We start from the raw sequence: 24,809 nt of genomic DNA on the forward strand, positions 1-24,809 counted from the left end.
TCTACCAGAGAATGAATGATCGCTACCAGTGCCTTCTCACCCTCGGGCGGTATCCGATACTGCGGGAGTTTCGGGAGCATAGCGTCCTGTCTCACAGTTATATGAATGGGGTCATTCATCATTCGTCCCACATCAGAGTCATTTTTGGCCCATAGGTACGGAGGCAGGGTATCAAGCAAGGACAGGTCAGCATCAGTTATGGAGCACATGTGTCGTGCAGGGCAAGATTTGGGTATGTCTGGGTTGTCGTACAGGATGACTCGGACTCCATCCGGGGAACACCTAATGGTAGCTCGAAAATGCTTCAGTAAGTCAATGCCCATAATACCGTCAGGGGAGTTGGAGGAGAGCAGAAATGTTGTGTCAGTGGTGTTGCTTTCTAGGTCAAAGGTGACAGGTACGGACAGGGGGTTAGTGGAGGGCGTCCCATCGAAACCTATCGATGTAATGTGTGAGCCAGACAAGGGTGCCCTTGGAATCAGTCGTTTCGACAACACACTACGTGTCGCCCCAGTGTCTACCAAAAATGGAGACTCTGTACCCAGGACCTTAGCAGTGACATAAGGACCTTGCTGGTCAACACAGAGCTCGACTGGATCCCTCCCTTGCCCCTGGCAGTCCTATGCAAAATCGGGGGCATTCTCACCGTCGGATAGTTGATACTGGTTCTGTCGGGGGCGGTCAAATGTGTTCGATCTCCCTGATCTGTCGTTGTTGGTGTCGTTTGTGTGCCCTCGTCCTTGTCCCCTATTTCTCGGTCCACCCGCTACATCCTTGGGGTCCCTATTTCTGTTCATCTCTAGCAGAACCGGACACTGGGATTTCCAATGGCCGAATCCTTTGCAGAAGGCACATTGGTCATCGCTAATGTCTCTATGTCCAGTGTGGGGTGTTGGGGTGTGATCTTTAGGAGGTGGATTTCTAGGGATGGTCGATTGGTAGTTCCCCCTTTGGGGTTCCCGTCCGACCGCTATACCTTGTATCTGGGCTATCATCACCCTTTCTTTCAAATCTTTCTTCTTTTTCTCGGACGCCCTATCATTCTCATTCTTTTGGTGCTCGTAATACTGAGCCATCTGAAGGATAGCAGCGGGTTTGGAGGCCCCCCAACTACTCTCACTCGTCTGCAGTTTTTGGGAGACCTCCTGTGATAGGCCCTTCACATAGTTTTGTACGAACAGGTGTTGTCCGGTTGCGGTGGTCATGTCTTGGCCACTGTAGTCGGAGAACACTGTCTCGAATCGGGAGAAGTATTCTGATACATCTTCCTGGGGTTTCTGACGACAGGCCGTGACTATCGACCAATCTACCTTTTTCTCTGGGATCAGTGTCTTTAACTTCTGAACTAATTTGTCTGGGAGTTCTAATATGTCCTTTACTGGTTTCCTTCCAGGCTCTCGCTGTCTATCTAGTTCACTGAGTTGGTTCCAGGTATGTCCAAACAGATCTGTGTGGTCATTTTTCCGGATTTGCTTCCACACGTCAGCTGGCAGGCATAACCCGAAAAACAAGTCAATGTCCGCTAAAGTCATTATCGTCGAACCCAAGGCTGTGCCCAATTCGGTATAGAATGCTGTCGGGTTCTTTCTTAAATCGGGCAGAGTTTGTCTAAAAGTTAGGATATCTTGTCGGTCCCATGGTTGGTAAACCCAATTGTACACAACCCTCCCTTTTGCATCTGCGTGATTAATATCATCGTTTGTTCCCAGACCACGTGGCGGAATCCAGTAAGGGGCCGCTTCTCTGATGGGCATCATAGTGTTGGCTACTTCTACTGAGGTCGTTTCAGGGACTGTAACCTTGGCTTCTGGTTTCTGTTCCGTGTGGTGGCGGAAGACCTCAAGCATCTGCATGAAGAGCTCCGTTGCCTCACATTCAGTCCCATCTCCAACATCAATTTTCCTATACAGCGTTGTCAGTTTAGCGGGGCCCTTACTTTGATACCTATCCTCATATGCGTTCAGGGTGTGGTAGCTGAATCGTAAAATGAAATGCCGTCTGTGGCTGTCGGCATGCGAGTTATACATGTTCATTGTGTATTCTTCGCTCTCCCTTCGTTCCACTAGTGTCTTTGCTATTTTGTCAATCCCATCCCGCTCATCTTTGCTCAACCTGTTTGGTCTGGCTGGTGGGTGCTTGCTAACCTCGGGGTCATCTGGTGGTGCTGCTAATATGGCTGGTGCGGAGGCCGTGAGGGCTGGTGCACTAGCGCTAAGGTCGTTCTCGTTCGCACTCAGGGCCTGCAGGTGTTGTTGGCAGGGGGCATATGGAGGGGGCATGTAGATGATTGGGGGACCTAGCAGTAACTCCTCGTTCGCCCGTTGTTTGGAGGGCAATTCAGGGTAGAGCGCAGAGGGGGTCCTAACAGGACATTGACCTGTCGACCCTGATTCTTGGTTTTGTGTAGCTTCCTTTCTTTCCTTTATTTCTTCTTCTAATTGCTTAGCGGCTAGGTGGGCTGCCTTTCGTAATTCTTTCCCTATTTTTGCTTCTTCTCTTTTTCTCCGTTGTTCCGTTTCTTTGCGCCACATGCCGATACTATCGAGCATAGTGGGCGTAGTCTTATTTTTCTGGAGCGCTATTTCTAATGTTTTTATTTTATGCTCATCAAAGGAACCTATCAGTGGCCACTGACTTTTGAGGTCCGTTTTTGTGTATTTATGCCATAACCTAGTATATGCAATAGCGACTAGTCCATGCTTGGTGAACATGTCCTTATTAGGGGTGCCTTCCAGTGGAGCTGGATGGTTCATCTCTAATAAGCGGTCCGGGCTGAACAGGCTACCAATCAGTGGGGAGAAGATAGGCATGACGGGTTACAATGGGGACAAAGGTCTGCACTACCTATCTTATCACGGCGGGCAAAGACTAGACAGAATATTTCTATTCTCCGTTGTTTGCAGGCGGTGAATACCTCAAAAGAACCAATATCGAACAATCAATGTTCGGTCAATCAAACAATCAGTGGGGAGAATAAGTGGGTACGACGTGTTAAAGGTTTGTGTTACCGACTCTTTCTCTACCTGCAAAGAGAGACCTGGTTCTTCCCTGTTTGCAGACAGAGAATCTCCAGACAACAATCCACGAACGACAGTTCGGGAAAACAGTGGGGGAGGAAGATAGGCACGACGGATTACAATGGGGACAAAAGTCTGCGTTACCTATCCTTCACTGTTTGCAAAGAGAGAGCCTGTTGTTTCTCTGTTTGCAGACGGTGAATCTCCAGAGGGATCAACAAAGCGTAATACTAGTATTATCCAAATCAAACAATCATTTCTCAATTTGTCGTGTTTACACGACCTTACCCGGACCGCATGGACGGTTTCCTGTCTTCCGAATCCAGCGCCCGATCGTCCTCTATTCTTCGCGATGTTCGTGGCACTCCTGATGGTTCCCAGTCAGGACCGTAGATCACTCGAGAGAGGTCTGTTCGGAACTAGTGAAGGTCGGATGATCGGCTGTCAGACGAGGGTCTATCGGACACAAGCTCTCCCGATCGTTGCAGTCGTTCACTCTGTCGTCGGGACCTCTCCCACTGGATCCACGTGTCACTGATGGGCCCCACGCTTTGGGACGCCAATTGTAGAAAAAGGGTAGGGCTATGACCTTCTTCAAGATTTGCCCGGCGCTAACCGCCTTTGTACCATTCAAATTACCAAGCAATGAGGCAGGCGCCGGAGACCAGAAGGCAGGAAACAGAAGTTTTATTCCGACGGAGCAGAACACATCAGATCAGACAACAAGGTATCGTCTCGAGGTGCTCTAACAGCCTCTCTGAGGCCTGGCCTCTTATACCCTGGTTTATGACATGTGAGCATTCTTTATTGCATAAAAGACTCTTTAAACTTATGAAATGACGTCCCCATAATCCTCGTGTCAAACCCACCCCCACATACATCCACAATAGAGGTCCTCACCCTGCTGATAACAGGAGGGGCCTATCACGCGGCTGAGTGTTCCGCCGATTCTTAGGATGTGTGCGCCTGATCGTATCCCATGGGGTGGGGAGGCCATGATCAATAGTGGGTCCTTTGAAGAGGAGCGACTCCATACAATAAGGGGCAGTAAATGGTATCTCCCGGCTTAGGCGATGGCCTCGGACCTGTGTGGACAGTCGGATTCGGGGGAAGGGGTCATCAAAGGGGTGGTATTCATGCCGCGTGGACAATCGAGCGCGGAGGGATGGTTTATCAACAGAGGGGCATTCATGGAAGGAGAGGAGGTGCCGGTCAGGCGCGGGCGTGACTCCCAAGGACAGGGTCATGCAGGAGGAGAAGGGTTATGCTCATGTGAGGGAGGGAGGGGGAGCCAGGGTGCGCAGAGGATGCTTGCTGGGTCAGAGGAGCGCGCTGGCGATCGATCGTGGACAGGGAGATCATGATACCTAAGATGGCTGTCGTGCACATTGTACGTGGGTGACAAGCTGGCGCAGATGATGTTCAGCTCGTAAACTAAAATTCCACATTTGCTTGTTCCAGTGCTGATGCAAAGACCACAGATGGTACGCAAAGTGTAGCACCCCTGGATGACCTTGAGTGGATGGTGCAGGCCTATCTGGATGACCCAACAGAGGTCTTCGTTGATCACAACCCATTGCTGTTTTGGTATGGGAAAAGGGGTCAATGGCCACTGAGCACCAAGCTGGTTCTAAATTATTTGTCTTGCCCACTCACAAGCGTGTCTTTTAAACGTGTTTTCAGTGCTGCTGGTGCCATTGAAACTTCAAAAAGGACCCGCCTCTCACCCAAAAATGTGGAGAGATTAACAATGATCAAGATGAATCAGCACTTCATACCACCAGAGTACAAAATACGTGAATCCACGCAAGAAGAAGAGGACACCGACTTAGGTGACGAAGTTCTTCTCTGTTAGCTGACCTACTCCCGTTCCAATTCAGAGTTTGAGGACTAGCTCTACTTCCCTGACACCTAGGCCTGAAATACTGACTTTCTTTTTTTCGTCCTTATTCACTTTTATTCCTGTGTCTTTCTTTGTTTTGCAACTTTTACCACAACTAAACTCTAATCACAACAAATCCATCAGCAGCACTGCCTTAGTCTTATTTCCTTATTGAAGGTGCCACTGTCTGCATTCCTGAAGTTCACAAGTTCACAATTCCGTCATGCTCCTCTATTCTCCTCCTCCAGACTCCCCCTATCCATTTCCCTCATGGCAGATGGCTGGATTACGCAGAATCAAGAAACTGTCGCTTCGTAGACGAGTCCCCTCAAAAGAAGTGGTACTGGAATTACTGACTATATGCTGACTGTTACTTCTAAAATTGACACAAGAGGCTGCCCTGTGGGCCTTTACTTGAAGAATAAGATGCAGACAAAAAGTGGAACCAGTAATGAATGAGATGGCATGCAGTGGACAACACTGGCTGTCTGCCTCTGATGAAAGCAATTGCTGTTTGTTTGTTGTGCATGACATGAATCATATGTGTTCTGTTATTATGTAATCTTTTACACACTAAATGTAACTCCAGTCTACTCTGTTTTTACCTTGTTTAATTCAAATTGTACTTCTACTGCAGGGGCCACTGTTGCATTTTTTAATATGGAAAATGTCCTTGGACTCACTGTGTGTAGACTGTGACTGCATGAACAACATTGAGTTTGCCAATACCATGATGATGATGAGTCTTGATGATTAAAGTTAATCTCTTTACAGTCACTCACTGGGATGGATGGATCATCATAGTCGGTTTATGGAAGAACTATGGCCATTTCGTGAGTGGCAAACAGGTAAACAAGTCAACAACAACCACAGCAGAACTACATGTCTGTCTAGTTGTGGTATGGAGTGGTCGAGCCAGTGTAGTGTTATGCCAGAGTCCAGACAGCAGTTCATGTAAAATTACGGCTATGTGGCTTGCTGCATAAAATTAGATCTGCTTTGTCTGTCTGTGTCAAAGAGGTATGCTACATGGAGGTTGGTTCACTCAGTGATGCCTGCCTTGACCGTCTACATGGTCTACATGGCCCTGTCCCTATCCTTGAAAAGGAGACTCAGAGAACGCACTTTAGAAATGATGCTTGTATGTAATACTGTGCCTCTGAAAGTGAAAGTGTTATTTTTGCACTACACACCGTAGCTTATATTTTTTCTCTGTGGTGTTGTAATATCCCTTCCTGATTTTCCATCGACCATTACAGTCCGGCTTTTCTTTTACCATGTGCGATGGGAAAAACATTAACTCGGGCTTACCATAGCAATCTGCAATTCCGCATCCGCCAGGCAGGCAGTGGACAGTGTGTCTGGTCACCAAGATTGATCGACAGGGTGTCAGATGGAATGGAGGAGTACCGCAAACAAGAGGAATGGCTGGATGCATGCAACTTCCCAAATTGAACAGGACAACTACAACAGTTACAGTATCCTCTTCACTTCTCCTTATCTTTTGAATAATGTTATTGTTGTGAACTTCTATGAGTGCGACTCTTTGATAAGTTTCTTTGCTATTTTTAAAACAAATTTTTTACTGTACTAATACGTGTTTATTCTCTCGGAGGGCAGATAGGCAAGTGAAATTACGTAATTACTGCAGCCCTGTACTGTGAAATTGTTTATTCATAGTTAGTAAGTTGTAGTAACTACTACTTTTCAGTAACCTAACCATCCATTTAGCAAACAACTTCATGCATGCAGTGCACTTCCTTTATGTCCCTTAAAAGATTTAGGGATATCTTCGTATCCAAAGATTTGTTTTTCTTCATTTGTTGTTTGCTCATGCTGTGTTTTTTTCCCCTCTCCACAAAACCTTCCCAAAAACCCCCATTCCTATCCAATTCTCTAACCCTAACCCTCTTCCCCCGAGCTGTGTGGTTTTCATTGAGGTGTGACTGACTAAATGACAACAATAATTCCACACACTTGCTGGGGGGGATAAGGTCAAAGCAACAGAAAATCAATTTCAAGGCTGGTGAAGGAATCCGAGGATATATACTTATTCCGCCTAACACACACCCATGAGTATTTGCAAATCAAATCTAAATTTCATGTGCACCATCGAGTGGATTCATAATCCACAACATCCTCCTCCTACATGTGACGGCTGCTGTGACCTCCACCTTCAGTACTATTTCTTGTAGTAGCCATACTCCACGCAACTAGTAGTTATATTTTGAATACTTTAACATTGCTTAGGCTATATTTATGGAACTGTTCTTGTGTACTGTACTATCTATCGTACTGTTCTAATGCTCCGCTCAGGCCACTCAATGTTTCATTTCCTTTTTTTTCATATGCTGCTACTGCCAGTGTGTACCACTACTACTACCACCACAACGATGACATTTCATCCATCCAGGATTCCATAGCCAACCTTAATCGCCATTTGCCATGCAGCTAGCCCTGTGCCTAGCCCTATTCTCAAACACGAATCACAGGTAAGATAAGCATTTTGGGGGAGGAAGAATAATGGAGTAGGTGGAGAGGAGAGACTGACGGTGGTACGAGTGAAGTAGTAGGACAATTTAATTCACTAACTCTGTCAGTGGCACTTTTGTACAAATTTGGGCGATTAGACAATTTAAATCAACCAGCTAGTTAAGTTTCATGAAAACAAACGTACAGTTAACCCCCCCCCCGCCTCCCCACAAAACAGTAAAAAAACGCATATGCTAGGTTTAAGTTGAAATAATTATTTGAGCCCTAACAAAAAGAAACTATCCCACAAGAAAACCTGACCCACCCCCTCCCTAACCATAACCAATGTCCATGAAATCAGTCCCCAAAAATCCCAACGCCCAATCCCCACCCCCCCCAAAAGTCTTTAAAAAAGGGGCAAGGGACAGTCTCTCCTTCCGCCGGCGGTGTCCTTAGGCCAGGTGGTCACGCTGCTCTCTCCGGAGGTTCTTGAGCAGGGCTTTCAGCCTCGCCCCCTCCTGCTCAAGGTTGGACACTCGCAGGGTCAATCGGTGCACCTGAGCCTTGCACTTGCAGGTACTGTGGGGTGCAGCTGTTGTTTTTGCTGCTCAGCGGCGGTGGGTGGCTGCCGGACTACGGCTCCGTACCGCTGGAGGTTTGCGCTGACTGTATGACGCAGGGGAAGCGGAGGAGGATGCAGCTGTTGTGGATGTTGTTGACTGAGTCATCCTCCTCCTGGGCCACCAGCTGCTGATATTCGGCGACAATTGCCTCCAGCTTCCGTTGCCTGGCCATATAGCCAACTCCTTCCTTGTTAGTTTAGAAGGAGTATCTATATGAAGAAATAAAAACATACTGTAACCAATGCTGTATAAGATTAACACAAAATAATTCAGCAAACATTTGTGTCCCAGTAGCACTAGCAACTTGCAAGCACAGTACAAACATTTGTGGCATGTATCTATCTAACCTCCCACTTCATCAGCCTCTGTTCTAACATTAGTGGAAGTTTCAGGAATTCGACTAGCACTATAAGGACTCACTACATTGGACTCAGACAGTACACTAGTCTTATTCTTCTCTCTTGTTTAATGAAATTGGTACGTAAACTTGTGGAAGCCGGCATAATGCCAGCGCAGTCAGCTTGCACCTGAGAAAAACAGACACAAGCCATGATGACACAGACTTGCGTTGCTGTTACCAGTCCAGTACATGCAGGTGGTGAAGCTCTTACTTTTCTATTACGGGTGGCACTGGCCATACTCTGTTACAAGGGCTATTGCTTAATTAATTTAACTTTCACCCTGCCCTGACCCTGACTACTACAAAAGGAAAATTAAGAAGATAAATAATATGATCATCTATCCCTTCACAGGATATTTGCTTACATATGGGATGACTTTAGGTGCTTTGTTTTTTATTGAGTGAACACCGATAGGCCACACATGAATGACAGAGTTGTAAAGAAATTATTAACAGAGGTAGTGAGTGGTCCCTGTAATCGCCGGAGGAAGGCACTTGTGAGTTGTGACTTACTTGACTTGATAATGTGAACTATACAATATAGATACACAATATATGCTGTGCTTGCAAACTACTGTTAGTCATGGTAGTATTCTGAAAGATTATATTACAACTTCTACTTTCCTCGGCTTTGCTACTCTGGCACGGACGTGCAGTGTTACATGCTCTTCAAAGTAACACTCTTCATCCAGTGACCGTCTACTCTGTCTACATACACCTATGCTATCTACGAGGAAGTTACCATCCAGGCATCCATCCATTCAAAGTAAATGTCAATCATTCTTCTTAATGTCTCAACTGGACAAACCTTACTTTTTCTCACCGAAAAACACCCTTTTTATTTTATTTTGTAAACCGCCAGCCATGCATCCGTGCTTCACTTGCATTTGAATTTGAACCAAAGGATATATTGCGCACACATACAGTTTCTGTTTCACCCACGCAGGCAGTCCTCTTTTCTTTCTCCTTCCACCCATCCTTGCTTCAGCCTTCAACCGGCCATGCATCAGATTCCCAGCCACCTCCGGCAGCATTCAAAAACATGTATCATTCTTTGCCAGTCATTCATTTTAACTTGCTCGTTCTTCCTTACACCCTTCTTTCAATTTTCATTCTTCCCATCCATCAAGGTAATCTCTGATCTGACTTGGCCTCACGATAAAACTTTCACAGCTGAGTTGAAGTCAAATTTAGAGGAGGCCATTGGTTACTAGTCAACTCCCACCGTTAATGCTATTGCTAATGCAAAGTCAAGGGTGACTGTCTTCTACCTGGTTGACAAAAACTTAGTTCTAAATTTGTAAGTCTTCTTAACAGTAAAGTGTACTTGTACTGTACAACATATACACCCCATGCAGCGAGCCTACTCTGCAATCTCAATAAGTAAGGAATACATTAGCTTACCACTGCCTGCCACTACCGTGGCATCCCCGCTGTGGCACTGCATCCGCCCCTGGAGTGACCACCTCCGCGCTGGCCCTGGCACTGGTGGTGGGCTGTGCCGATGGTGTTACATCTAGAAAATACATTTAATATTTTTAGATGTCATATACACCACTTCCTATTTTGTCTAGGAATGAAAAAATATGTTACTAGTACTACATAAACAAATTTAATAATTTGTGACTCTCTAGTCTAAACTAAAAATTTCCCTTTCTTCAGGGAAGGGTGTTTTTTATTTATGCTTAGCCATAACATGTGATACTACACTTTTTGGCACAACTGATGAATGCTTGCTTTTTAACGCACCATTTTTTTCATAACAGACAGAAGCTTCCCTTCTACGAACAAGAGCAAGATCATATGAATGTTAGTCGGAGTCGTCATCACCACCACCAAGACTTTAAGTTCCAACCAGATGAGGGGTCTCCCACAATTACTGTGCAAATCAATCTCTGTCCAGTTTTCATGAGTTCACCATTTATCATCTATGAAGTTAATTTTAATAAATGTTTTTAATGCACAATTTAAAATGAATATACAGAGTACACACAGAGCTAGTTGTTTTACTTTTAATAAAGCTTTAAAACTTAAATCTGTGGTTTTTGGTCATGAGTGAGTGAGCGAAAGGGTTTGCAATTTGCAAGCATGAGTCCGTGACTCAGAGAGGTCGAGAAATGAATGAATGAATGAAATTTGATTTGTAGAGCGCATGGCTGCCCGAAAGCGTCCCAGCGCTTGCTTAGGGAACCCGTCCTGGTATTCCCCTGCGAGATAACCCATTACTGGGCATCCCCAAGGTGAAAGCCAGGCATCCCGCTGCGAGGGGCCGTTGTGGAGATTAAGCAAGCTATTGCCCAGAGTTACTGAGTGGGACTCCATGATTGGAATAGGCACCAAGGCGAGAATTGCCAGGTCCGGGGAAATTTTGAGCCCAAGACCTGCCGAGGCGGGAATTGAACCCTGGTCCGGGCCAGACCTCTGCATCAGGGTCTGCCGCTCCAACCACTTGAACCACTCTGACTCCGTAGTCTTATGTTCTGGGTTGTATAATCATTGGGGATCATCGCTGCATTCGGGAGCTAAATAATGACTTTGACACACCAGCTAGTCAGTAAGGAGATTGGGGATTCAACTTCTGTTACGACTGAGGTATGTGGAAAGTCTAACTGCACCTATTAGTAATCACCAATGCCCTATTTCTCGTCCATAGTTCTCTATGTGCAGAATAGTCCCTGTAACAGTAGTAGTATGTCCTCCTATACAATCAAAAAGTAAACTAGTATCTTATTCTTGGTGGCCATTGACATTTTATTGTTGGGAATTGTCAAAGCATAAACATTTAGAAGACTTCAATAGACATTATGGACAACCCAGAGGACTGCACTCAGTGCCTAGAGCTATTGCTGAATAGGAGTTTTGTTTAACACCTTTTGCCAACTGTGCAAGCTTAGCTAGCTACACAGACAGACTAATAATAATCTAGTAGTAGCACAGAGGGTCATGGTAGTAGAGGCAGGATAAGAAATTAGAAACAGTCTACAAGAAGATCAAAGACGATTTTGGAAAAAATAGAATTATGAGGAACCTTTGGAATAAATAGGTGCTGTAAAATATAGGGAAGTATAATTAATAATATTAACAGGAAAACTTACTGGGGCCAGCAGAGGAGCCCTCGGCGGACCTATCTGGCCTTCCTGCTCCGCCCGCGCCGCTACCTCCTCCTCTGTCCTCTTGCCCCCGGGGGGAGCTGATGTACAACATGAAAGACAAGCGCATGGATGATTGTTGTCAACCAAATCAAACATTTAAAAAAACAATAACAATTTATTTTGGGGAAAGAGACAACAATTGCACTAAATGTATTGACCTATTTGATGTGGTCCACTAGGATATTAGTATTGCTGGAATCGCAGATCGTCTACTTGGAGAGTTATGTAACTCACTAAACCAACTACAAAAAGGTTCTACTAGGACTGGCAGGCAGCACTCCGCAGCACGCGAAGTGACACACAGTCCGTCATGATTGCAGACCACTAAAAAGTTTCCTACTAAATAACCAGTCATTATATACTCAAACTATCAATCCACCACCACTATCTCTTCTTAGTGGCAGGAGTACAAAGGAAGGACTGGACGGGAGTCTCTAGTGTCTAGCATTACGCAGTTCTGTAAAGTACACTCATACATAATCACTCAGGCCAAATGAGCACAAAATTGAAAACAAGTAAGCATAGTAGCACTGCCAGGCGAGCACCTGCAATCACAGAAGCTTTTGAAACCTAATTTACCTGCAATGTAATTGGCAGCATTCTTGCTCTTCGGAAAGAACAAATATTTGCAATATCACGACACAGAGCAGGAGAAAACAAAGTAGTGATTAAATAGCTACTAGTACTCACCAAGCCCAGGGATCCCGACGACCACCAGGTCATGTTCCCCAGGATGTCGGACCACCGGTGCATCGCCTGGTTGTAGGTGCGCGGACCCCAGACTCCCGATACATGGCCCTCCTGGAGCCCGTACCCGGTACCGGGCCTGCCGCGACTGTCTTGGGGAGGTGTCCCTGGACAAAGAAAACCAGTGTGGCCACCTCCACCGAGCTAAAGATCTACTGGGCAGTTACTGCCTCCCCCCTTAAGCACCCGCAAGGGAGCCGGCTATTGGGTGCGGGACCCTTCCCCTTCAGGTTTTTGCCGGCTCCCTTTGCCATAGTCCTGGACAGTTAAAGGAAAATAAAATAGGAAAGAAAAAGTAAATAAAAGAAAAGCGAGTTAAAAAAGTAGTTTTAAAGTAACCAAAAGTAGAAAAAAACACAAAATATAGATGTACAAAAATAAAGAGATAGATAATGAGTAAAAAAAGATTTTTAAAAAGTTAAAATAAAGGATTACAAAGATTAAAGGAGGATTGAAAAAGCATGCCCAGAACCATAGCAATGAATGAAAAACAAGATGGCTGTGCCTATTGCGACCACGTGGGTAAGTTTGCGCGATATTTTCCCTGCGAGCACGCAAAAACGGACGCGAACACGCAATTGCACCCCGCACATAGGAAATGCACAACACGAGCATGCAACTAGCGCCCGGAAATGGAAATGCGCAACGCGAACACTGAAAACAAGATGGCCACGCCCATGTAAGACCGCATGGGTAACTTCGCGGTAGCCGCGCTGAAAAAAACCAGCGCACACGCAAAAAAGAAAAAATCAGCAAATTTGCACAAATTCGCAGATTTTGCGGACCGCAAATTCGCTTTTGCGCGAGTTGCGTACCGCGAATTTGCAAATTTCGCCCATATATATCCCCATCCACCCTGCTTTTCTTCACCTCCTTTCTAAGAAACATGCCTAGAACGCAACCATTCGACTCATTCACCACCAAAGAAGAAATATATGTGCTTTAGTCCTACCTGAAGTTCTGTCTGCGATGGCGACGGTGCCCTGGACGGCTGATGACTGGAGTGAGGAGTAAAGCCTTCCCAGTCTTGGGGAAGCGGAGGCCCCCCAGTACCTGCTGGAGTCTCTTAACCAAGTTCACCGATCCCGGAGCTCTTGATTGGCGATGAGGAGCCTTTGGACGAGGTAGGGAGTGCTCACCCCTCCCCCATCCCCGCAGGCATGATCCTGGAGTTTCCTGTGTGCTGGGGGCCTGATATGCCTTGCGGTCAGTCTTGCCCCGTGCCTGGAGAGCTGTGCTGGGGGCCCTGTCTCTGATACGGAGTCTGCCACCCGATCTGGCTCGAGGGTCCTGTTTGCCAAATCCGCCCTGCTGCCGCTTCTGAAATACCAGCCACTGATGCCACCAGAGACGCTTGAATAAACACTGCCGGTGTATAGTCCTGAGTGCCGCACTCATCTCTGTTCTCTCGGGCCCGAACGGCCATGTGTTGCTTCCTCATTGCGGTGCCAGGTGAAGTGCTCAGGTTTTATCCTGGGTAATCCTTGCAGCTGTGTTAGGTGGTAAGAGCACGGCGACCGAGGGTCCTGATAGACTCGCTCGAGGGTGAAAAGTGCCGTTGTTGGTGCTGTGGAACTGTCCCTTTCACGTTGGGATGCCAGAGTGTCTCCAGGAGCCGGAGCGTTACACTGGAAGATTCGGAACACGTTGAGATCAGGTTATAGTTGTGGTTGAATACCTGCATGGGGTCTGTCCTCCCGTGGTCCTTTTAATCGCCTTGCTGCCTTCGCATCCTGCCCGTCTCTAGTGTATTGAAAGACTGGCATGTGGCTACCAATCTATACACTGTTTAAGTTTTAGGTTCGCATGCGAGCAAGATTTGGTAGGTCTGGGCTGGTTGTGCTAGGTCTGGGCTGGTTGTGCTGTCCTGGCTACTCGATGGCCCATGAGCCCATTTGTTAAAAGGATGGTCGCCCATTTTACTCTCCTCGTTTAGTGTCCTGGGGAGGTGGGGCATCCACTTCGGCCACCACCCTCAGGAGTAGAAGAAGGGCGCCCCCCTGCTTGTGCACTAGGTACTGCCGGTTTGGAAAAAGAACTAGGCCTGAGCCCTTCCCTGCATTTGGTAGCCATATTGGAGTGTGTTCTTCCTGCTTAGTTTTGTCCCAGCACCGCTGACCTGGAGAAGGTGACTGCCTCTAAGGGCATTCCTGTTGAAGATGTAATTGCCACACCAGCCCCCTGTCTACTTGCCTGGGTTACTGCAGGCCTAGGATAATGAAATAGAGTCCGGTTTATGGGGGAACCTATCCTGTGCACACGCAAGTGTAGTCTGTAGTCCTAGTGTGAGGACCAGTAATATTTCTTGAGAGAAAATAGATACTTCAAAGTTCAAAAAAGCCAGATACAAAGGTTCGTGTGAGTGAAAGTTTGTTTATAGGTCAAATATTGGTCAGTACAGAAATAGTAGCCAGCCGACACATGTTTCGTCACACCGTGAGGGAGATGTGACCTATAAACAAACTTTCACTCACACGATCTTTGTATCCGGCTTTTTTTAACTTTGAAGTATCTATTTTCTCTCAAGAAATATTACTGGTCCTCACACTAGGACTACAGATTACACTTGCGTGTGCACAGGATTTGTTCTTTTTCCCTTTTGGTTTAGGCCTCCCTAAGCTATCTCAGGGGTTGTTTTTCTTTAGGTTTGTGTTCCCCTGTCCTGTTTTTGCACCGCGTGCCTACCGCACAGCCATCTCAACAGCAAGATCACACTGCTCAGAGCACCACTGCTTCCTGCTCTCTTAACGCAAACCCATTTCTCTCTCAAAAATTTTAGGGGGGAACCTATCTGCCACTTGCACACCCTGCCAAGGGGCGATGACGTCCATTCAAAATGGCGCCCATCGGTCGGAGATTCATTATGGTTCAGTAAAATACACAGAGCCGACGCTGCGTAACATCTGCCGTGGCTGATGGGGAAGGCTTTCACTTATGAAATCGCTAAGTAACCTATAAAGGGAACAACGCTTCACTGGAGGAATCACCTGAGCAGACTCCATAGTGTCATGCTGCAACTCGTGACCCTCCAGGTGCGAGAGATCTGAGGGGGGAGAGACCAGATAATGTCGTTTCGACAGCGGTGGTGATGGGGTGCGAAGGCTGAGCGATTGTGCATGCAGGGTGGATGTTGTTCGGGCAGTCCAGAAGAAACGCTGAATGGAGGTACCGCTTCTGCAACCCTCGATTATGGTAGAATGCCTGACCCTAAAATGGCGGTCTCATAACGACATGGGTCATAATGCTACACTGGCTCCCTCCAGCTGTCTCTCTGAGTCCAGGGGCTGGAGGAGTTCCCACTCCACCCTCCCACCCTGGCTCACCGACCTTAACATTGACTTTGGGTCATTTCTCTGTCTGTTGAGTCGGTTGAGACCTATCTAGCTGACTGATGCCCGGTGGATTTACCTGCTAGCTTAAGAGGAGTTGGGCTGTGGATTTCCCCCACTACCATCACCAACCCAGCCGGATGTTGGGCAGACTTTCCTTCATCTGTCGTTTTTCTCCCCCTACCCATTTCCTTTCCCCCACCCCCTCCACCTTTCTTGTCTTCCTATACTCTTTAAAATGTTTTGCCTCTTAACCGAGACCTTGCTGTTTGGCCCTGGCCTGGTGGAGCTACCTGATCGCTAAAGCGGAGATGGGCATTGGGCTTTCCCCTTAGCCGTCACCTACCCAGCCGGACTCGGGGCAGACTTACTTTCGTCTCCCTGTCCTTTATTGCCCTACCTCACCTTCCCTACCCCCCTTTCCCTTCTTTGCATCTATCCACTCAGGCTTTGGGATGACTTTCCCTTATCTCTTTTCCGTCTTTCCCCTCGTCCTCTGCCTTCTCACTCCACCTCTCCCTGCTAGGGTTATTTCCTCCCCTCCTTTCCTATCAATTCTCTCAACCATGTTTGTTTACTGTACCTTACTACGCTATTGTAACTGATGTAATTTGTAACGCAATGTTCCTCTGCTATTGTGCTCTGATACCTACGGGTCTAGCCAGCGCTTTATAATAATTTTTGATGTACCTTCTAATACAACGTTCTCCTGGCTATGCGCACTGATATCTCCGGGTCTAGATAGCGCTATATAACCTTCGCAAATTCAAATAAACTAAAAACAGTTGTTTCCTGAACGCTGAGACCTGAGCAACATGGCCAATGACCTGTGGAGCTGCTTGACAGCTAATGAGGAGTCTGGCCCTGGTTTTCCCCCTTGACCGTCACCTACCCAGCCTATCATTGGGCATTGTTCCTACTCGTCTCCCCGCTTTTTCTCCTTCCTCCCCTCCCTCCCACGCATTTTTGATACATTGATTAAATGTAAAGGGTTCTGATACTCTCTTGGGTCAAGTTTGCGCTATATAAAACTTTATGAATAAATAAAGCATGTTTGAAGATAAACTAGGAGTTTCAAACAAAATGGAATTATCTGAATCAGGAATCCATGCAGTTTTTGAATGAATCTCAGCTTGTTCGTTAGAGATGAGAACATGTCTACTTTTTCCACTATCTTCCATCTTGAAGAAAACAAGCACTAAGTCCAACTTTCACAATCTTGTAAGGAGAAGTAAAAGAAGATTCTCCTTTTTTAACACAAAAAGGTTTCTTGACAAGCAGCCATGAACCAGAAATAAAATCTTTAGTTTGAACATGTTTGCGAAGATCGAAATGAAACTTTTATTTACTTTGTGCTAATTAGTATTCGAATTGATGGAAAGCAAAGAATGTCGCTCCAACCAAGAAGGTGGAAGTAAAGTGCGACATTTTCTGCCTCTCATCAACTCAAAAGGAGTGAAACCAGTGGTTGAGTGAGGTGAGTTATGATGAGCATTGACCTTATCTTTAAGAAAAAAGTTAAAATCTAAACCAGAAGAAAGAGCAGTTTGAACTTCTTCTTTAAGAAAGCGATTAGCTTTCTCAACAAGGCCATTTGCAACAGGACTATACAAAGCTACTTTAATATGTCTAATGTACATACGTTTAAAAAAATCTTGCATGGCATTCGACGTCAAATGAGACCCATTGTCCGTGACCAATTCTTTTGGAGGACCCTCAAGAGAAAAAATATTCTTAAGAAATTGTAAAACTGAATGAGTGGAGGCTGATTCAACAAAAGAAAAATATATCCATTTAGAAAAGTAGTCAATGAGTACTAATAAAAATCTAGAAGAATTAGGTAAAAGATTGAAAGGTCCAGTGAAATCTAAAGCAATTTATGTCCAGGGACTGTCTGGTAAAGAAACTGGACGAAGGGGATTCTGTGTAGTCTTCCAATGTTTATCAGAGACAACACATTGAGGACATAAATCTACAAAATAGGACACTTGAGCATTCAAGGAGGGCCAACAATAATTTTCTGAGTTTTTTTACAAGTGCTGTAGCGCCTAGATGTCCTGCATGTGCAATTGAAATGAATTTATTCCTGAGAGAGGACGGAGGAATAAAGCAACCATTTCTGTTACAAATATCATTTTCTAAAGACCACTCTGAAGAAACTTGAGCATAAAGTTTTAAATCATGAAAAATATTATGAATGGTAGGCCAACCTTTGACAATGAAATGTGAAATTCTTTTTAAGTCCTGATCAGAAGAAGTAGCTTCAAGCCAATCTTTTTCCACTATGACACAATTTGAGGGAGAATAGTCCACAATAGAAGCTACAACACAATCAAACTCATCAACAGTGTCATCAGTTAATGGTAAAGGTAGACGAGAAAGACAATCCGCCCTGACATTTTTTCCACCTTTTTTATATTTAATAGTAAAATTGTACTCTTGCAATTTTGAAAGAATATGCACAAGACTAACAGAGGCTTTGCCTAAACTGTCTCCTTGTAATAGATAAACGAGAGGTTTGTGATCGGTGTATATCGTAAAAGGACTACCCCAAAGATAGGTGTTTAATTTGGAAACCACCCAAACACAGGCTAATGCCTCTTTCAATTGTACTATATTTGGACTCTGCATCAGACAAAGATCTAGATGCAAAAGCAACAGTATGATCCTTACTAAAATTTTGTTGACAGAAAACAGCACCAAGTCCATTTAATTTGGAGGAGCATTAATGACTAGATTTTTGATGTTAATAAAAGCTGTGTTAATATCATTTGTCCAAACAAAAGTAGTACCTTTTTTGAGAGGAGATCTCAAAGGTTGAACAAAAGAGGCATAATCAGGTACAAAGCAAGCGTAATATTCGCAAATACCTAAAAAAGATCGGAGAGCATCTTTGTCAGATGGAGGTGGAGCTTTGACAATAGCTTCCACATTGCAAAATTTGCGTTTGATACCTTTCGGAGTAATAGTGTGACCTAAATAGTCAATTTGTCCAGCTAAAAATTAATACCCCTGGAATTCAAAATGGAAAAGACTTTATGTAATGTGTCCAAATGTGCTTCTTTGGTTTCAGTAAAAACAAGGATACCGTCCTGAAACGCTTTAACATTTTCAACATCTTTAAAAAAAACATCCAAGACTTTCTAGAATACTGAGGCTACTGAAGCTAAGCCGAAAGGCAACCTCAAGAATTTGTATGCTCCAAAAGGAGTGGTAGAGGTGGTAAGTTCCTGAGAATCAGTATTCAAGGATATTTGGTGATATGATGAATGCAGGTCAATGGTCAAAAAATATTTAGAGTGACCAATGTTTGAGAGCATTTGTTGGATGTGAGTAAGAGGATGGCAGTCAACAATAATGTTGTGATTTAGGGACCTAAGGTCTACACATAGACTAAGATCCTCATTTTTTTTTATTTTTAGCAAGAACAATAGGAGATACCCACTCCGAGGAATCAGTAGTGGTAATAATGCCATCTTCAGTGAGTTTCTCCAATTGTTTTTTAAGATCATTTTTGACACTAATTGGAACAGGTCTGACCTTGTGGGTGACCTGTGTAGCATTGGGCTTAAGTCTAATGACATGTTCAAAACCTTTGATAGTACCAATGTTACTACTGAATACACAGAAGGAAATTCTTTTTTGAGTAAATCAATAGGACAAGACTTTTCAAAACAATCCTTGTCAATAGCAAGAATAGGAATACTGTAATGACGTCACTTGCAGGGGAAGCAACTCACGATCAACACGTCAGTTGCCAGGAGACTTTTAATTATCAGCGCATGTACAGCAGCTTGCGGAGAGCTCTATGGTTGCCAGGTGACATTGGCGCTAGAGCGTGTTAGTCAAAGCGTGTGAAGATAATTAATCTCGCGCTGGCTGAAGAGTCAAATGACAGTTGGTTGCTAAGAGGTGCCTTTAAGGCAAAGCGCATGAGAAGCAATAAATTAGCTCTCGTTGGCTTGAGGAGTTGAAAGACAGTTGAGGCTTGAAACAAAGCAGCACTGTCGATAAAATATCAAAGAAACAGACCTGAATGCTTGTGGGTCCGGAGTAGAAACAATGTATCCCAGGAACGTAGACTCAATGAAACAAAACTACCGATGTCCGCTGCGGCATTTCTTCGTTTCCGATGTTCGTTGGTGGGAAATGGGAAATATGGCAATTCCTCAGCTACCCCACTCCTGGTACCAATTATGTACCGACATAAGAATGCCAGGAGAGTAGTTTTAAGTTGAAGACTTTATTTTGTATTGAAATACTGGACCCAGAGCAAAGCGGCTGTTAGCTCCAGAGCTTGAAAGGCAGGAATGAATCCAAGGCAGATTCTAGAATATTGAGACAGAGAAGATTAAAGGAAAGAGAGCAAGGGCACAGATAGAAATAGAAGAAAGATAAGAACGTTACAAGCAGTTACTTCAAAATGATTTCCGCTCATATTTGGGAGTTCTTCACAGTGTATGCACAGCAGACTGGGAAATGGGAGAATGTTGTGCGGGGAGCCTCTTTGCTGAAGAGAGGGAAAAGAGGCACGGCAGGCAGTGCTATGAGGGATAGAGGGCATGGAAGCTCCTGGGCTATGGAGGGAAATTGTGCACAGGCAGACGCAGGAACAACGGAATCTTCTACTTAAGATAAGACCTGAAAAAAGACTATAGAGGTAATCCTTTTGCTCCTCCAAGATGAAAAAGATGGAGCCATCTGCTTAGGTGATAGAAATGACAATACACACATATGAAATATGTAGTCCCATATCTATCAAACATCTGACTCTTGGTTCCAAATTTTAATTGACCTCTCAAAATATGGTGAGTATATGCACTTCTGTTTTTATACTTAACCTGCTGAGTATAGCATGTAGGCTCTCGTCTACCCTGATTTTTCATTTAATGATTTATAGTTTATCCTTTTCTTGTGAAGTGCTGTGAAACCATTCATGGTAGCGATAAATGTTATCTTGATACTGCTTTTGTAATTTCTAACCGCTACCTTTCAAAGTAATGAGGGGACTGATTATTATTTGGGGATGACAAAAGAAAATCCTCCCTTGTCTCCTAGGACAAGTCTTTAGGGAATTCTTGGAGAGCAACCCTGGATTTTCCACGGCTTCAATGCTTGGACAAGTTGCAGAGGTCTTTGAAAGGTAATGAATGGCTTATATTAAGTTGGAAATGTATCTAGTGTTTGCTGAAGTTAATCTTCCATTACATTTGCAGCAATATCATTTTCACCAGGTAGAAACCGAGCAGGATTTTAGGTATTGCATGTTTGACATTATAATATTCTGAAAAAAACGATATTCTATATGTGTTGTCTATTTATCGCAGCATTTTATAACCAGAGTTCAGTATCAGAAACATTTGCCAATTAGTTTTAAATATCACTGGCTGCACGGATTTCACATACCCCTGTAGCGAGCTTATGTATTTTCTTGTCACTAATTTTAATAATATATGTGTGCTTATTTATAATATTTACTCTACTGCACATGCCATTTCTGGAATTTGTGTTTTGCAGAAGCTGCTGTTAGTTGCTCCTGATAGTACTCCCGTTAACACAAGTTTTAGTGACTGAGAGGGAGCTGCTAGATCAATTAAACAAGGGAACTCAGGGCGCAATATGCTAAGGACCTTGGGTAGGTACTTATTTTCAAAAGAACAGTGGTCCTTAGACAGGGGGGAAAAATGTTGGAACAAATAAATATAGACTAAATAGAACTATATTTTTGAGACGTGTCCAGCCGGACAGTTTTAATGTCTTGATAAAAAAGAATCATGAAACAATTGTGACACAGGGTGTGATGGAAGTGGGACACCAGCCGATGTCCGACTAACCAACCCACAATGGGGCATAGCTGCTATTGGTTCCCACGAGGTTAAGAGATGCGTGTAAAATCTGCTTCGCCAGGACCCCCATTGTGGACCGGCTGACTGCATTTCTCGAATATCCGCCTTGGGCACCGACCCAGCCGATTAATTCTGTTTATCAAGTGGATTTTACACGCATCTCTTAACCTCGTGGGAACCAATATCAGCTATGCCCCATTGTGGGAACAAGTTTCTATTGTCAGTTCTTTAGGCAATCATTTTTCTGTCCTGAGGATGAACCAAAATGTTGTATGGTTCGAAACGTCGTCGACCAGAAATGCACTAATTGCATAGTTGACAAATTACTGTTCATGCATATGTGTATAGTGTGGATCATCTGTTTATAATTTATGATATCCAGATGAGCTTTCTTTGCCTATTATCTGTGTAAATTTTGTATGTTTGTCTAGTTGGTTAGTCGGACATCGGCTGGTGTCCCACTTCCATCACACCCTGTGTCACATTAAAACTGTCCGGCTGGACACGTCTCAAAAATATAGTTCTGTTTAGTCTATATTTATTTGTTCCAACATTTTTCCCCCCTGTCTAAGGACCACTGTTCTTTTGAAAATGAGAGGGAGCTGCAGCGCTGTTTAAATACAAAGGCTTGACATATAGAACCAACCTAATTCAGGGTCCTTCATTAATGTCAAACCTATTCCATGCTTTAGCAAAGAAGCCCTTTCCCATAAATGTGAACAGCACTTGAACAGTGATTAGTTCATATAAAGTTAAAGTCTCTGATGGGCCAAAGCAGGAGTCGAGAACATCTGTTAAATGTGATGAACCGAGGACCCACGAGTGCAATGTCCTTTTTGCCCAGATCACCCCCATATTTTTGACTGATGCTGGTGGTTACTGACTCTGAAAGTGGCTTGTGCTCTGCTAACGAGGCCCAGAGCCAGTGCTCTGTCCCTTAAACTTATATGCTACTTGGTACAATTCTGATTGGCCAAGACAACCTACCTGTTAGTCCCTAGTATATGGTAAGGCATGTAGGTTAGAGACTCCAGTGGACTTAATGCACTTAAGTGTGCACTGCTGTGGTGTCTGGTGTCTTTCTAAAGCGTTCACATTTGACTTTGCAATTAAAATTACTTCCAGCACCCAAAACTACCTGTGTATTACATATAGGTCACCCCTTAGGTCAGCTCGATGTGCCCAAGGGTAGAGTGCATTGTAATTAAAAGCAGGGAAAATATAAAATATGTTTTATATGTCCTGGAAGCGAAAAACATACAAAGTCCTTTTTCCATATTGTAGTGCAGCTAATCCCGTAGGCTAACATGGGAAGGCTTTATTAAATCTAATAAAGGCTATCTTTGCTTGGGAGATAGTTAGCAATGTCATTAAAAGTATCAAAATACTGCTTCCAATAAATCCAACAACTTGCCAAAGTCCGATGTATTACAACTATTACAGGAAGGTATTTTTAGAATTTACTATCCTGAATTTACCTAATGCAGTACTGTAGCAGCCTCTTCTGATTGCTCAATCTTTGACATCCTGAGCTAAGCTGCTCCCCGAGTAGGTGTGAAGAGGCCTGGGACTGAAACAGCATAGTCATTTGGTGGGGGGAGATTGGCCTCCTGGAGAAGCCAGGGCTAGTTCAAGTTCAGTAAGGGGGCTGGGGAATATAAGCTGGACTTTAAAGGCAGGAGAACAGTTGTCACAGGACCCAGGCCTGCCCACCCTTCCTTGAGCCCATCCCGATGGGAGCCCCCCTAAATAGATAAGGAGAGAGGCTGGAAGGGGAGTGTAGCCATTTGTCAGCAACATCTTTGGGCTGGGTTACCCAAACACACATAGAGATTTTCTTAATTTCTATTTTCGGAGAACTGCTTATTCTGAGGTCAAAGATATGCCACACTAAGCAGGAAATGGTCTTAGCAGAGCGAGGTATCTTTACCCATATGGTATTGGGTGTCCCCTCCTATTGCCAGCCCAGAATGGAGAGCTGCAGGAGCTCCTCAGAACACTGCCTGGAAGAAAAGGACTGCCCTGCTGGACCCTTGGACTGCACCACAGAAGGCACCTTCTGCACTCTCAAGGCTCATGTATGCCTGAAACAAAGGAAAAGGAGTGTACTCCCTGATCAGTGACTGGTACAACAGAGCTGGAAGAAGTCACCCGCAAGCCTAAAGAGGATCACCCCAGCAGGCCAGTTGCAACTGGATTTTTCCTGGTCTGTGCAGGTGCATTGTGGCAGATTGGGTACTAGCCCCCAAGAGGCAATCTAGAGTCTCTGAACCCCCAACTGGTGCTGCTGGACACTTCTCTCCCCAAAGGCACCACAAAGAACAGGATCTGAAAGTTTGGAAACACTACAATGTTTTGCAGAAAAGCTCCAGGAGGAAACCGGCTCGATGTGGAGAGTCAAGCTGCCACCGTCATGCAAATCACCCTGACCTCACTGGTTTTGTCCCGCTGAAAGTTCTGGGGCTCCTCGCCATCATGGACAAAGACTTCCAGAGACTCTGAGGCATTGTGCTGCAGCAGGCTGCCATAGTCTAATCTAACTTTGCATCTGAGAGGCCCAAGGACCAGCTGACGAGCAAGTTGACGTAAGAAGAGCTGCTTTGAATGTGTCCCTGTCTAGCGTGAACTGGTGGCCGTGAGTGGCGCTTTAATCTTTTTGACGCTAGATTGCACAATCTTTTTTTATTTAATCTTTAAAAATTCATATCAGTTTTTTTCACATCTTTTTTTCTGGAATATCATGAGCAAACTAGGATGGAGCGAAATTAGTTTTTACAGATTTTTCAGTTTGGGAGTTTGGCTTAAACTTTTTTGGGGGGTTGAGAATGCGTTTCGTCAAAACCGACATTTTTCTCGACTTGAGCTTTTCTTTGGTTGTTGCATACTCTGGTTGGATTACTGGAGTTCAGAAGCCTTTTGGTGACCGGTAGCTTGAAAAAGTCAACAAGAGTTGGACATCTTCATGTAGAAACCCTAAAAAATCGGGAATTTGTAAGAAAAATAAATAATGATTTCAAAGATGCCTGTTTAATTTAACTGTTGATAAAACTGTCAAGGACTGTTAGAGGTTGTTAGGGTGGGTTAGAGGTGTAAAGTGTAGGTAATGGGTTCCTAGTAGTCTGAAGCACCTATCAAAGAAAAATCTTTGATTTTTACCAATAGTCTTTCTGTCAACAGTCTTTCTGACATTTCTTTAAATTTTTGTGAAACCTGGGGATTCCTACTACCTTCTGAAGATTGCACAATTCTCATTTCTTGAAAACTTTGCTCCTTCTTTGAAATTTCCCTGAAATGATATAGGCTTGGGTGATGTTTGCCGATAGATTTATTTTAAAGTTGTG

At 44.5% G+C, this 24,809-nt stretch overlaps 1 protein-coding gene across 1 annotated transcript in view; it reads left to right on the forward strand.

Annotated features, from left to right (window-relative positions):
* LOC147722334 (mediator of RNA polymerase II transcription subunit 1-like) overlaps positions 1 to 24,809 on the forward strand; it is a 597,606-nt gene that overhangs the window by 120,000 nt on the left and 452,797 nt on the right. The window contains exon 3 of the mRNA XM_086966831.1: positions 20,681 to 20,765. Within this exon, the coding sequence (XP_086822957.1) occupies positions 20,681 to 20,765 (85 nt within the window). The remainder of the gene's footprint in view (positions 1 to 20,680; positions 20,766 to 24,809) is intronic.

The sequence above is a fragment of the Lissotriton vulgaris genome, chromosome 4_1, assembly GCF_964263255.1.
Source record: "Lissotriton vulgaris chromosome 4_1, aLisVul1.2, whole genome shotgun sequence".
NCBI classification, from domain to species: Eukaryota; Metazoa; Chordata; class Amphibia; order Caudata; family Salamandridae; genus Lissotriton; species Lissotriton vulgaris.